This window comes from Solanum dulcamara, chromosome 5, assembly GCF_947179165.1.
Source record: "Solanum dulcamara chromosome 5, daSolDulc1.2, whole genome shotgun sequence".
NCBI classification, from domain to species: domain Eukaryota; kingdom Viridiplantae; phylum Streptophyta; class Magnoliopsida; order Solanales; family Solanaceae; genus Solanum; species Solanum dulcamara.
The window spans coordinates 63,306,534-63,323,108 of NC_077241.1; the positions used below are offsets into that span (position 1 = coordinate 63,306,534).

General features: G+C 35.7%; 1 protein-coding gene across 1 annotated transcript; it reads right to left on the minus strand.

The window, feature by feature from the left end:
* Window positions 1–326: 326 nt before the first annotated feature.
* Window positions 327–6,170, minus strand: LOC129889315 (uncharacterized). The gene is made up of 8 exons (XM_055964570.1): window positions 5,919–6,170; window positions 3,160–3,304; window positions 2,913–3,081; window positions 2,413–2,683; window positions 1,782–2,047; window positions 1,465–1,680; window positions 1,237–1,339; window positions 327–813 (listed from the first exon to the last, which is right to left on the minus strand). The coding sequence occupies exons 1-8, from the start codon at window positions 6,067–6,069 to the stop codon at window positions 752–754; spliced, it is 1,383 nt and encodes a 460-aa protein (XP_055820545.1). The 5' UTR covers window positions 6,070–6,170; the 3' UTR covers window positions 327–751.
* Between the last annotated feature and the right edge of the window lie 10,405 nt (window positions 6,171–16,575).

Genomic DNA, 16,575 nt, shown 5'->3' on the forward strand with positions numbered 1-16,575 from the left:
ATCCAATGAATTACCTACGTAAAACTGCTTTCATGGTGCAAACAGTCAAATCTGAACGGGATCCTGCCACTCTTATTTCTTTCCTCGCGAGTAAGAAACACACCAACAACGTGTGTCACGTGATTCTACTGTGTTTTTTGCATTTAAACTGAGTGGACAATTGACCAATGTTTCCCCAAAATATTGCTTTCTTAATCCTCTCCTTAAAGTCAAGTGGCTTTCCACTCCTCTGAGACGGTTTATTCTTGTGGGAGGGATTACACTAAATATGTATGTTCTTATTGTAACTGAAACGGCTATCTTGCATAAAGTTTTAGCCAGGAATATTACTATACCAAGATACAAGAATGAGTATTATTCATTAGAAAATATAATATGACTGGAAAAACGTTGTCCTCAACATATCAGAGATAAAATAATAAATGAATTTAAAAAAATAATCCAAAAATGGCAAATATGCTTTTACATTATCAAGAAAACATGCAATGCAATGCAGTATAGCAGTAACTCTGCATTAGCTTTCATATATATTGATAGAAGGATACCCACGCCTATTTTCATGCTGCAAAATCTACTTGCTGCAATGAAGGTAACTTCTTCATATCCTTCTGACGAGAAATAACCACAGGTGTGTTGTATTGTAGTTCATATATAGCACTCTATTTACCCATTGATTTTTTGAATAGAAAACTGATAGTTGTGTTCTGCTCTGTGGTCTCGCTGAATTAACACGTCCAGCGACTTCATCAACTCAGGCATTTAGAGGTGCAGTTTCCATTTCTCTCTCCTTATGTGTTGTCCAATCTTGAGGTTCTGCAAATACATCAACCAAGGACAAATCTTATATCTGTATCAACTATCAATTTTTTGAGCTTAATGCATCTAAGACATAGTTGAGCCTTATAACAAATCTTGGGGCACGAATATAACCTACTACAACAAGTCACCATCATTTTGAAGAGGACAGAAGAAAATAATAAAGGGGCAGCCCGGTGCACTATGCTCGATGACCGAGGAAGGGCTAGATCATAAAGGTCTATTGTACTCAGCCTTACCTTGCATTTCTGCAAGAGACTATTCCACGGAAGAAAATATTGGCCCCCAAAATCTATTTAACATAACAGAGTTAAATATTTGTCACATGATCTCATATCTCCATGGATGAATCATTCATTGGGCTCATTTCTCTCAAACTCGGAGTAAGGACTTGAAAAATAAATGGGAAGCAATTCTTACTTGACTTTTCAACAACAGCAGAGAGGCGTTTCTGCAAGATTGATGCCAGAAAGAGGAAAATCGAGCACATGCCAAACATAACAGTAATTGGAAATGAGTCAACCTGAATAAGAGAAAATTTGATTAATAAACATTCAAAGAGAAATTCCTTGGATCCCACAGTTCATTGTGAAATTTGATACTCCAATATTACTTAGGTTGGTGCAACAATTGGGAAAGAAAACTCACATTGTACAATACAACGCATACGAAGATATTGAGTGGAATGCGGAAAAAGTTCATGATTGTGCTCCTAGCCTCCTCAGGAATGTACTGGGACCTCATTTTCATTATAGAAGGCCAAAATATTCCGACACAAGCCTCAAATGCACAAAAACCAAGAAGCTGAATGCAGCCAGAAAAAGTAATGCCTCCACCTTTTTCATTAGAAGGTGCCACCAAGAACTGTTTAAGGTGAAAAATAAGCGGAGTTAGTGAGAAACAATAGAATTACAACACCTGCAGTTATGCATTTGATGAAATCAACCCCTAGGATTCTTCCTTACACTTGTTAAGACAGGGATAAAGAGACAGACAGCAGATACTGCAAAAACAATCTGCATATAGCTTTCGACTTTGAGAGATGAGCGAGCTAGTAATCGAGATGCAAGGGAGCTGCCCAACATTGAAGACAACATGAAAGTTGCAAAGATGAAGCCATGAGGAATCTCCTCCGAATTAGGGCTCAGAGCAGGAGTCCAGAGAAACACAAAAGTATACATTGAACCCTCAAATAGTGACTGTATAGCACCCAACAATGCAATTTTCTCATCTGATTACATATGAGAAGAACTGTTAGAGAAGCCTCACAAATATATTACAAAGCAAATAAAGTTATTCCATTTGTAATATCTTTATCAGAAAACATTCGAATAACACAAAAAGTTGAATAAGATTGTAACCTACTGCAGATGGGTCAGACAATTTGGATAAGCTGTATTATATTGAAATTTTGCAGCATTAAGGACATGCACATGAGGAATCATTTATGTCACCCCGTTTTGTATTGTAATCCCTTTTTTCCTTTTACTAAAACATCCAATATGATCTACTTCTCTGAACATCCAATATGATCTACTTCTCTGCATAGATGAATAGATTAGAAGAAGAGAGCAATGGTAAAGCTTTGAAAATTACCAGAAGCAATTGCCACAGCAGCACCCTTGAATTGGGTACTTAAGTCTTTGTTTTCTGAAGTATCACCATAATTCTCAGTCCAAGATGACAGTATGATAGCCATACCAATAGCAAGGAAACATGAAGCAGCATCAAAAGGAGAAACAGGACCCAGATCTAGCGTATCCACAAGAACATTTCCAAAGAGCCCGGCCAAAATAGCCACAAGACCATTGCCAAGAAATATCGCTTTTGAGAATGTTAATGATAGCCATTGTTGATCAAAGCCCCTCTGCAAGATAGGATACAAAAATCAAGGAAGAAAATAAAGCTAAGGAAGAACACACTGCAGATTTATTTATCAAGAATGGAAATAAAGTTTTTTCATTAAAAAAACTCCTTAACCGCAAAATAGTACTGTAATAATTAATAGAAGAATGTGTCGATATCGTAGATAGGGATCTTAATAGAACACCAAGGCAATATGCACCTTTGAAGTCGTAATAGAATAATTTAAGCACCTTATTATGCTCTGCAACAACCCAAGACTCAAAGGATGAGAATAGGAGAGAAGTGGCAATTCCCCCTAATATACGGCCCACCATCAAGATTTTGTACTGAGGAGAATGTTTGGTGATACAGCTCAAAATGTAAGTGATGCAGTATGTGACACAAGCCCTCTTTCGACCCCTAAAAAATTTTGAGTGTGAATGTAACATATAAAAAATAAAAAGGAGAGCATTCAACATTAAGATATAGCAGGCATACTGTTTGTCTGCCAAGGATCCTACAATTGTCCCGAACAGCATGGAAGATCCAAAGCCAGCAATAAAAAGATGGCCAATATCACCCTTCCCATATCCATATGTTGTGTAAAGGTAGTAGACATAAGGACCCTGCAACCAATCACCAGCTATTGCAAGAAAAGGATATCAGAGATTAGTTGAAAACCATTTTGACAGAAAAATCAAAAAAATTCAGAGTGATGGAGGAGGAGAATTTAGTAGTCAAGTCTTATGTACACGGGTTAGAAGTCGCAGCCTCTGGACGATCTACGGTGCATTGGAATGTGCACACAGAGGTATTAAATAGATAAGCAATTAAGCAAACACATACACAGAGGTACATCTCTATTTAGTGGAATTTTCACACTTCAATGTATAATCTTTAGAGACAGACTAATTATACTACCAAAACCAATTAGTATAGATAACAGTTTCTTATCATATGTTATCAAAAGAGAAATGAGACAAAAGAGTGTAGATTACAGATGATAAAGCGAGAATTTTATTTTTGATCTCCAACTTTAGTCATTCTATAACTAAACAATTGAAGAAAACCTTCTCAAAAAATAAGAAGAAAATCTTTAATTTGCTGGCATTGGCGCACTAGATTGATATTAGTTCCTCTAAATTAAGGGCTAGCTTCTTTTTTTCCTTTTATTTCTTACTTCTATAATTTATATTTTTATCTTTTTCTTCATGATGCCATTCTCAGAAAAAGAGAAACAGAAGAAACCCATCCTTCCTTCCCAACTCACACCATCAACCCCCTCCTCTCATCCACATAATTCTCCGTTCCCCCCTTCTCTAACCCACTTAATCCACCTCCAACTCTACCCAACCTAACTCCCTCCCTCGTCCATGTTGCTTCTGCCCCTTCCCTTCCCTCCACTAAGCACGTCTTTTTACCTATCCTGTGCCACTTTGAACAAACTACACTTGTATTTTTACCATTAAAAGTTTCCAGAGAGTTAAGGTGGAAAAGATTTCTTTGACATATTAGCAGCATTTCACTTTCCAACATTTAGAACTAGTGCAAGTGTGATATTAGAACATTAAAGCCATCAGATATGTCTACAAGGTAGCTTGTATCAATAAGAGGAAAAACCAAGCAATTATTTTTTATGATCTCAGGCTTAAAGCTTTCACCTTATATTCTTTAAGATCAAGAGTAAGTCCTCTGTTCAATCCCTTTCTTTTTCCCAATGACGGGCACTCCAATTGAAGATCATGTGTTCTCTGAAACCACTATCATCATTTTGAGTGGCACATCTAAATTCAGCCCAACCTAATTGATTTAAATGTTGTAAACTGGGTTCTTAGATCTTCAACAAACAATCCCTCTTGTGATAGAGCAGTTTTATAAATCCTAATCATTAAAGCATGTTTGTTATGGATTAAAAAACAAAATTACCCTTTGCCCTGTAGAAAATTTATCCGCGCACTTCTTTACAGGCTTGGAATATAATTTCATTCTTCCTCACCTAAATTCAAAAAGCAGCTGAAATAGCGAATAGAGACTTTAATGATATGAGACAAGTCAAGATTTGGAAGTAATAATAAAGCACCCACTCCCCATTACTGAAAAGTCAGGGTTTATTTGACCAATATGAGAGATTATAAAGGCAAGAGCCCAAAAAGTGATATTCAAAAACTAAAAGGTAATCAAATAAAAATAAAAATGTAAAAGAAATTACAATTCTGGTTGTTCAGGAAGCATGACAATAAGTGCATGATCTTATGGACAGTCATAACCTTAGAGTTATGCATTCAATTCTTCCTGAAAGCTAGCTTGCCAAGATTTGCTTATAGTTCATCCCAAGTAATTTTGTATTTACTGTTCCCCATACACCGGAACTTTGTGTTTACCAGCTGCGGAGCTAAAGGTAGGGAAGGAGGTTCAATTGAATTCCCTTAGTTGGGAAATTACACTGTGCAAGTAGGAGTAGGATTTTCTGGGAATGATTGGTGCATCAGAAAAAGAAAAAGGATTGAAATTCGATTTTTTTCACTTTCATTCATTTAATTCATTCTGATCATTGGAGGAACCATGATCAGGATCTTTTTGGTTGCTCGTTCGAGAACTGCGATCTTTAGCAGCCAAGCTACATAAACCAGATTTCCAGAAGTCCACAGAAAAATTATTGCTAATTGACAGAAGGGAGAAGCAAAAGTACTCAGTAAATTGTAATTTTTTTTATGTATATGCTATATACATTGTTAACATAAGGGAAGCTTCTAGGTATAGCATTTTTGCATTTCTTTGAATCCCCTTGTTAGATTCTTAGCTCCGCCACTGAATTGTTTACCATTCATACATGATATGCATATGCTTTTGATAACCCAGAAATCTGTTACTTGGGTCTGCCTATCATTGCTTCTCTGCTTAAATACTAGGCTTGGCTCACCATCTATGACCACATATCCCATGCTTTTACATGGAGAATTTGAGAAAAATCTCAAAAAAGAATAAAAAGCTAAATAGATATCTAAGTCAAGACAAAAGGGGTTGCTCGGATGGTAAGCACCCTCCACCTCCAACCTTGAGGCTGTGGATTCGAGCCACCATGATCGTAATTTTGTCAAAGCATTAATTCAAGAAAACAAACTACATTATCGCAGTGGATTGATGGACCAGAACAAAAGATGCAATCTTTAATGGAAATTACGAAATGAAGGCCCGGAATTTTGATGCATAATATTGATTTGAAAGAAAAATGAGGAGAAGGAAAAAAGAGAAGGTACCCATCATGAGAGAATATACAAGGATGTAATTGTTCTTGAAAGAATTGAAAGCAGGTGAGGTAGTTATACGATCTTTGCTCGTTTTGCTAAGCTCCAATGCAGCAACTACTGCTGACAATGCCCCAAACACCAGAAAGTAAAAAGCTTCCATTTTTATTTTTTTCTCAGATCAAAGAGAAATGGATCTGGGTTATTAACAACAGAAGAAGAAGAAGAAGAAGGCAAACTATATTATTGAGAAAGAAAAGAGAAAAAGAAGGAAGAGCTAAAAAGAGAAAATGACTGCTCTACCTATGGAATCGGATTTCGGGCTGAACTTCGGATGGGTTAATGGACATGGGCTAATGAAATGAGCAGCACAAATTTGGATGTACATCTAGCAGTAGGAAATTGCACAGGTAGCCACTTTTGTTCAAACTATTTGCTTATAGCCAAATTTGCAGACATATGTAATTCTTTTTCTCAATCTTGCTACTTAAAAATAATTTAGGAAAACGTCTATGTCTTCTGAAAGAAAATATTTACATCATTTAATCCAATATTAAATATTATATAATATTTTATTTGGTTTAATTCATAATTATGTTTAAACACTTTTTATATTTTATTATATTTTTTTATACAAGGTTGACACAATACAACAACAACAACAACAACAACCCAGTGAAATCCCACAACATGGGGTCTAGGGAGGGTAGAATGTACGCAGACCTTACTCCTACTAAGGTAGGACGACTGTTTCCTGGAGACAAGGTTGACACAATATGATAAACAAATTAATTTTGAACTGAAAAAAGAATAAATTCAATTGAAAAAGTACAATGAATGAAATAAATAAGGTACTATGAGTGAATTGAAATGGAGGTACCATAAATCAAATGAAAATAAAGGTGATATGAGTGAAATAAATTATCAAAGTTCAAATATACGAGTCTGAACTGCAAGTTAAACATATATGAGCATGAAGTTTGGTACTGCAAGTTAAACTTTAACAAAAATATTTTAAGTTTGGGACTATCAAATTAACGTAAGATAAAGATATCTGAAGTTTACTTGCACAAGCTTATTTCAGACATACAAAGTTTATAACTTCAATCAAAAATATTTCAACTTAAGCCCCGTAGGTTTGAAATTGATTTTGAAATGACAATACGTACAAAAGAAATATGAACTTCGATTAAGACTTAAATAGTGGTCCCCAAATAAGATATATGAGCATTTGCCCAAATTTAACCTGGAGAAATTTTAAGGAAACACTACCTTATTTGAGATACATACATACTATATATACTAGTTCAACATATATTTTTAAATAATTACATATATTTCCATTAACTAAGAATTTTGTATCATATTTTAAGCTAGATATATTGAGATACATTATTCTTGAAAATTAATCTTAAATAGAGCCCTTAATTATCAACACACTTAATTCTCTTCATAATTTATGCATTCACTCCAAATCAATCCACTCTCTCTCCTAAATTTCTCCTCCCACATTTTTTTCACCATTCTCTCTCCTTCTTCTCCCTCACATGATGTTACGATCCAAATCACCGGGCCGCATGGACACCTACTTTACCACCTAGATAAGATAACCATTATCATTCATTTTGAAAACAGGTAATGCGAAATAAACAGAAAAATAATATTCACCATTTTTAACCAAAAAAAAGATTTCAACCTTGATTTAAATAGAACACCTTTTACAAGTTGACTAAAAACTTCTTTTATAACACTAATACAACTCTCCTAAGGAACTAGTCTAAACAGGTATAAGAGCTACTAAGACAGTATAATATACGAAAAATAAGAAACAATTCATCGTCTTTACCTAAGAAACATCACTGATTCTGAAATAGACTATGCCAAGTGGCATATCAAGAGTAGTATTAGTACAAACAACACGTTCCAGTAAGCATCATCGGTCGACCCGAAGCTCACCACATAATATAAAGTAAATATTAAGAAGAAAGCATGTAAGAAGAAAATGTGTCAGATAAATCTTTATCCACATACTCTTACCATCCCGATTACCTTAAACGTAGCTATTACACTTGATTCTAGCCTCCTACCCTATTCCGCTGCCAACTCTATCATTGATCATTCCACTACCTTATCATGCTAACACTTTTCATGCCTAACACTTGACACACACTAAGGATTTCCAAGCCTAACACTTTATCAGATCGTAACCTAACCCTTCTATCATAAATGGGAGTTCTCGAATACACACTACTACTAACTCTATCGTCTAACCCATCTATCACTTTTTCTCAAGCTCTCACGCCAACATCATGAGCCGTGACAATTTAGTAAATCACTTGCAAAACTCTAAAAATAAAAACAGTCTAGAACTTTTTAATAATCCGCAACTGGCCTGCTATAGCGGCCCCTAACCTACTATAGTGCGATTTACCTCGTCATAGCATCTCGCACAGTGTCAGAAACTCAAAAATTAGCCCTCTGACATCCATTATCACACGCAACAATAAGACCACAACATAATCAGACTCTAAGTCACCAAATCCCAACTTAACAACATAACAATTATTCTCCACTTGATCACACGCAGCCTCATACCTGATTATATGAAATACAAACTGATAGCCACAACATAGTAAAACAGATGATACACAATCACAACACAAATACGCATCGCTGGAACTTGTAGTCCTTAACTTGAATAAGTCTACACAATGAGTATGATTATTCATAATTACCATAATCATTCTGGTTCTCTCATTGAATGTAATGACCGAAAAGGTCATTTTTGAAATTTTTGTAAAATAACCATTTTACCCCTCCCTTTAGTTGCCCTGAGTCATTTTTGATTGGTACCGGGTGTTGATTTTTAGAAAATCCTATGAAAAGTTAAGTCTTTGAAAATTTTGAGTTTCATAAGCTTTAAGTATTAAAAAGTAGTATTTGGGGTCAATCAGAGCTACGAGTCTCGAAATGGAATTTCGTCGATTCCAGCAGCTCCAAAATATTGAGATTGACTTAGAAAACTTTATGAAATTAGTTTTGGAATTGTAACGAAGATTTGAGGCCTTGAGTTGAGAATTTGATGAACTTTAAGCCAAGGTTTGACTTTGGTCAACTTTTGGAGTTTCGATGCTCAAAATGGAATTCCGACAACTTTGTTGGATTCGAGAGATGGATTTTGGTCTAGAAGAAGTGTTGGTTGAATTTTTAGAGGTTCCGAGTCCGATTTGGTATTTTGAAGGCCTAAGTTGGTTTAGTTGCGACTTTTCGAGTTTTGGGTCAATGAGATTTCGAATTCAAATTCTGATGGTTTCATCAGCTCCGGAATGACCAAATTAGTCTAGTAGCACTGGTGGAATGACTATCAAGGCAATCGATATGAGTTTGGGGCAATTTGACGCTTTTAATTTTGAAAGTTAGCCTATGGTTGACTTTTGTCAACATTCTTGGAAAACGCGCTCGAATGAAAATTCTGACCGCGCGGTCATTTAAGTTGGGCCAGCCTCTTTCTGGGATTAGTTCTAGAATGTCAATTTTGGTCTAGAATGACCCTTCATTCGCTTTTCGAGGCTTCTAGACTAATATTGAGGCCAGTGTGGAATGTGGCTTAAAATTACTTTTGGGTGTGGGACCCATTTTTTATTAAAATAATCTCGTATGAGAATTCTGAATGCACCATTGAGTTTGGAACGTCGAATTTAGTGGGGTAACATATATGGTTTATTTTTATCGGATTTCGAACGAATTCCGAGCACCCCATCAGAGATTTTGGATTTTCCAAAATCTGAAAAAAGTCACAGCAGCAGCAGTCCCATTTTTGGGATATTTTCTCCAACTTTAAAACCCTATAACTTGAGCATTAGGGCTCCAAATTGGGTGATTCAAAAGGCAAACATCTGAGATTTTTCGTGGAGAACGCATTGGAGAGATTGAAAACTGATTTGGAGCATTAGATTCGGGTAAAAATCATAATTTTATTTGCAGTTGTGTCCATTTTCGGATTGAGTTTTTGAAGAACTTTGAAAAATTATTTCTTGACCTATATAAATACGATTTTGGTGATTCAAGGGTTTAAATTGAAGAGAATTTCATGAGGAATCTCGTGGTGATCTTAGAAACGCGAGGGGAAGCTTTGTTTGAGGTGAAAATGCATTTTTAGTTACTAATTTAGTCATTTTCGGAATGAAATTTTATTAAATTTTAGACGAGTGTATCTTAGACGATATAACTCCGTTTTGAGTGATTCTTGAGGCTAGATTATGGGATTTTTCACAAGGAATGTCATGGTATAAGTTGTTTTGATTGAGAGATTTTCGTTTTTAAGAAATAGACGCATAAAGAGGTTGTCTTGTTTGTTTTCTTAGTTTGAAAATGTGGAATTGATTGTTTGATAGTTTTGCATTATTTTTCCACCCCAAATTGTGTTATAAATCTGATTTGTGAGATTGAGATGACGTTTAGAACCTATTTTGGGGGTCAAATCCAAAATTCTATATGCGGGTTCCGCATCTTCCATTTTAGACCCCAAAATTAGTCTGTCTCCAAAAATTATGAAATTAGTGTCTAAACGACCGTATTGATGTTGTAGTTCTATTTTTGATAGCGTGACAATACCAATAGCCTTAAGATTAAGATTGGAAAGTCGCTTTTAAGCAACATTCTGAGGTAGTTCGGAAGGGAAAAGCTCTGATGCAGTGATTTGGAGCCTGCGTGTTTAGCCTACATGTAGGCTACAGTTTTACCTTTCTTTAGATTGAGATGAAATGTGTGAAAGCATTTTGAAATAGTTGTAATTTAGGTTGGGTAGTTTGATTGTATATTTTAGGTGTTAAAAATCATGCTTTAGGCTTATTATTGGGTTTTTTGGATAGTTAGAAGCATATGTATCTTGTCGTTATTTGTTAGTATTATAAGTAGAGTTGAATGAGCATGTTGTTGATACTGTGGAGTATGTTAGACTTAGTATAGGATGTAAACTTGCTTTAGATGTCCTGGCGTCGCTCCGGTGGACTTAAATCCTTGTAGAATGGTGTAGCGGGCTAGTGCCTGGTAGTTTGGCCTTAGTTAGGCGTTACCCTTGCTCTTGCTCTTAATAATATCCTCATCCATAAATCGGTATAATCGTGACTTTCGTGATGTGTCGGCCATACTAGATTTCGTGATCGTTGACTTTGGCTCCGGTTCTAGTTTTGGTGGCATATCGGTTGACTCATTTGGAATTTTTTTTGGTACTATTGTATTCTAGTTGGGAAGTAGAATGTTTGGCATCATGGGATAAATTATTTATAAGCATCCGTCTACCAAGTCCCGACCTCCGTTCTGAATTATCGAGGAGCATCCGGGTACTCAGCCCCGACCTCTATTGGCTTGCTAGTATGACGAGCATCTGGGTATCCAGTCTCATTCTCAATCATACCGATGTATTATGGCGAGCATTCGGGTACCCAGTCCCGACCTTGACTGCATTTATGTATTATGACAAGCATTCGGGTACCCAGTCCCAGCCTTGGCCACTTAGAACATTCGGGTTAGCATCTGAGTCCTAGTCCCGGCTTCGACCCCTAAGTCACCACTAGATCGATTGACTCTTGGAGATCCTGGGTTTGGAAATGATATAGTACTTCGGCTCCTAACATCGCAGATTCTTGGTTCCTAGCCTTGGTAGTTGTAGCTATTCTGTATATTCGATGGGCTTATGGGAGTTCGTCCAAGTTTTTATTTAACTTGCGCACGAGTGTCCCTGCTAGGCTTATCGGGGCTCAATTGGGTATAATTAGCTGTAGTTCTTATAGGTAGTACTCTTTCTTCCTTTTGATGCTTATATTGACTCCTATTTAGGCTATTCCTCTTTTTCATATTATTTTTACCTTTTCTGCTCAGTTGGTCTATGATGCCTACTGGGTACCTGTTGTCTTGGTACTCATACTATACTCTGCATCTACTTTTGTGATGTAGGACCGAGCACCAGCTACCGTCGTGGATAGATCGAGCCTGTTGTAGTCAACTTCGGAGACTAGGGTGAGCATTTGGCGTTTTTTGATCATTCCTGTCTCCTTCAGTATGGATGGCTCGTCTTTTGCCTTTTGAGACTAGTCAGTTGTTATATATATTTTCGGTCCACTTTCGAGACTTGTAATCTTTTATTTTGTAGCAGCTCTGTACTTGTGTCTTTTAGGTTTTGGGAGGGATCTTTAGTTGTTTATATCATATTTTGGTTTACTTCCGCTTATTCTTTCTGCCTATCTTTATAATTCGTCACTCTTGTTTAGTTTTCTCCCTCAAACCCATTACTTAAAGTTTTGGGTTGATGGGTTGGCTTATCTACTGGTGGGTTATAGCAAGTGTCATCATGACCTAAGAAATTGGGTCGTGACATTGAACCCACACCCAAACTGTTATTATACCAACGTAATACCAGATCCCAAACATAGTTAGTGTACCAGTGTGTACCCGATATAATTGTGCCGGTGTGGTGCTTGTTCTAAATATATCGATGTGGTATCCGATCCAATTATGTTGGCAAGACACCTGATCCACAGGAAATCACATATCACAATCACAAACCACAATGCAACAACCATACTTGAAGCCACAAGTAAATCAAATAGATTCATTGTATGAGATTATCAACATGAAGTCATTTTCTAAGTATGCATTAGACAAGTATTTCTCATGGAACAATCAACATAAACACATACAAAGATATATATACCTATATATTAACAGCCCAATGTTGAACCCCCTTATGAGTACCCATTCATTTCCAGGAAATACTCCCCTATTCTCATGAATTAAATACTCTTCCAGTTCATTCTATTCCCCTTGCTTACCACAAGTCTCAGGATTTCATTATAACCCAATAATTTTCTTACACATAAATCTTACAAAAATCATCAATCATCTCAACAAGAAGTATTAAGGTTAATAATTAAAAATTAGACAACCATCGCTAGTCACAAAATAATCATAACTCACATAGTACAATTCTGTCTTAAACAACACTAACAATATATTCAACCATCCAAACTCCGTGCCCGAATTTTTAGACATGAATTTTTTTGTGAATCTACAATATATTATGCAATGAAAATAGGTCTATAACTACTTGGTTAAGAAATCTATCATACCTGGCGCCAAGTTGCTGTAATAAGTAAGATGTGTCACTGATGATCTTCCTTCTTTTTCACATTTCTGAATGCTAAATCATCTAAAAATGAGTAATTAATAAACTACTCTTCCAACAAATACTTTGTGATATAAACCCACTAGATCTACCCTCCAATCCACTCAAAAACTCTATATTTTGAAATGGTTGGATCAGTTTCTAGTCCCACAGATATAATCTATCAATACTAACTCAACTTCAAGAGATTTCAACCTATTAATTCCCTTTACACTAGGAAATTTTACTTAGGTTAACTTTATACCCCCACCATGATCAATCTAATGTTCTTCTAAGGATTAAAGAATCAAACGAGTGTTAGATTGATGGAAGGACTTACCTTTGTAATGAACATCCAGGTCATCTTAGAAATAAAGCATTCATTTCATCATTTAGAGTATTTTTGTAGCGACCCCAAGTAATTTATGACTTGCTAGCACTGATTGTTCGGTCGTCTGGTCGTTCATTTGGGTTTTAGGCTCGTTTCCCTATTTTGGAGCTTTTATAACTTGAAAGGTTGACTTCAATCATAAAAAACCGTCTTAAAATTGAATTGTGACGATTCCATTAGCTCTGAAATGGCCAAATTAGGCTAGTAGCATGATCAATGAGAGTATTGAGATAATCGATATGAGTTTGGGGCCATTTGATGCTTTTGCCTTTGAAATTTGGCCCATGGTTGACTTTGGTCAACATTATTAGAAAACGTACTTAGATAAAAATTCTGATAGTGCGGTTAGCTATGAAATGTCAAGTTTGGTCTAGAACGACCCTTCATTTGCTTTTCGAGGCTTTCGGTCTAATTTGAGGCCCTTGTGGAATTTGGCTCAAAATGGCACTTAGGTGTGGGACCACTTTCAGTCATAATGACCTTGCATGAAAATTTTGACAATGTCATTGAGTCCAGAATGTCAAATTTAGTGGGGTAGCATATCTCATTTATTCGCATGAAATTTTGATCGAATTTCGAGCACCCCGTTGAAGACTTGGACAATGCCAAAAATTCCATGTTGCAACATTTACTGGTGCAGATGGCTTTCCAAATCATGTTCGTGATGAAGCCACCGCGATTGCAATGAAGAATTGACTTGGGGTTGACCCAATTGGTCTTCGCGATCGCGAGACCTGACCCTCGCGATGGTCTTGTTGGGAGCTGTCCGCGATCGAAACGCGTGTCCCCGCGATCGCGATGAGTAATTACCTGGTCTTTTAATTAAGACTAGAAAATGGGAATCAACCATTTTCAAGTTTTTAGAACTGAATTTCCTTTCTCGTTTCTTGACCAAATTTGGTGATCTAAAGGTTTAACTTCAAGAGAATTCTGAGGGGAACGCGTTGGTGAGCTCAGAAAGTGCATTAGAAACTTTGCTGGAGGTAAATTTGATCTTTTAGCTGCTGGTTGTCTCATTTTCAAGTTATGGTTTCTTTGAATTTGGAAGTCCTATTTTGTGATCATTTTAGCTTCGTTTTAGCAATTCTTTGGTCTCGACTAGAGAGGTACACGATAAGTTTGCAGCGCGGACCTGTCGCAGACTTGGCCAGTTTTTCCAGATTTTAATAAGGAAAACTTGGACCATTCCTTATTATATATATATGATCTTGGATGTGTTTTTAGAGCTAAATTCCACCCCATATCAGTTTCTAAGGAGTTTTCTCTCCAAAAACATCCAAGAACATTGAGAGCAAGAATTGGAGAAGAGAAGAAGAGTTAGGATTCATGTTCTTCAAGTCCATCAAATCCATGATTTGTTCTTCAAGTCAGCTATGTAAGGCTAACCTAAAATATGGATTGATTTCTTCCATATGCCCCATAGATGTGTTGGATGGAAATTGTGATAGACTTGAACCTTCTACGAATGTTTTCTTGATTTTTTCTAAACTCTAGAATATTTTTACATACTATTAATTGATTGATGATTTTCATAACTTAAATTATTGAATAATTACTTTTCATATTTTATTTCATAAACCGTAGCTACATATTGACTGCAAATGATTATGTATATGTATTGATTGGAATGAAAAGAAAGAATTGGAATAGCTATGAATGTGAATGACATAAATAGGAATGAAACCTTGGTGTAGCTATAATATCCTTTGTGCCTCTATAAATTGAACATAGAATTAAATAAGGATTTTGGAGCAAGTTGTTTAATGATGATTCAAATGATGTTTAGTTTTAAAAAGGTAAAATGATTGATGAAGAGGTATTGTTGATTGATGATGTTTTGAGATGAAATGGATTGGAGTCTAATGTGACTACATGATATGATTTGCATAATTTGATTTGATTGGAGTCATATGAGGATCTTGAGTATAAATGATTGTTTGAGAAGGAGTTTTTAAAATGATTTGTGAACGTTTTTGAATAAATTATTTATGCACTATTTTGAGTTGAATGAATAATTATTTTCATCTTTGATTTAGAACGAGTTTAAGCATGATTTGAGTTTGAGAAGTCTCTTAGTTATCATTTTGAGCATGAGTATTTTGAATATAAACTAGTTGATCATTTTTACATTAAAACATCTATTTTGAGTTGAGTTGAGGAGTGGAAATTATGTTTTAAATACATTTAATATTTACTGCATGATTTAGTTAAAAACGTGTATTAAATGAAAACATTAATGATTGTTGACTTGGAGTCCTGATGAGTTATGAATGAGTCTTGAAAGGATTTTCTAATTGAATGAAGTGACGATTGAAATTGATTGAGTTTTTAAAGAATGTCCAATGAGACCAGATTGATTGAGTTTTGAAAAGAGACCAATAAGACTAAATGAGTTGATTTGAAACTAAGTCCAAAGAGACTTAATGAGTATTTTACTCACCTGATAGATATGAGCATATTGAGTCTTGGGAGGAGTATTGAGCATCAAATTAGGTAAGAGTATAGTCCATACTCGAATCACATGAACTACGTAGCCAATGTAGGAAGGGATTGGACCATTAAAGTAGGATGTTTCCCTATTTCATTGTTCTAAAATGATAGGACTTGATTGATTGATAGATCCATGATTGGTTGATTCGTTCATACCCTAGCAAAGTATGGACGGACATGGCAACAACATTGGCTTGTTGTACATCACTGGCTCATAGGTGATGTTTGTTGGTTAGAGAAACTCCCAAATTGAGTGAATTGTGCATGACATGATTGGTTTGATTGTGATTGTAGATGATTGAGTCGAATTGTAAAACATTGTTAAATTTTAATTTGCATATCTATTGAGTTGAGTGCTTTGACTTTATTGGATTGTAGATGATTAGATCAAATTATATATGATTGGATTGGATTGGATTGTATATGATTGGATTAGATTGAATGGGATTGTACATCATTGGATTGGATTGGATATGATTGGATTGGATGGTATGTGATTGGATTGTATATGATTGGATTGGATTGGATCAGATTGTATATGATTGGATTGGATCGAATTATAAATAATTGGATTGAATTGGATTATAAATGATTGGATTGCATTGTATATGATTGGTCTCTGTCTA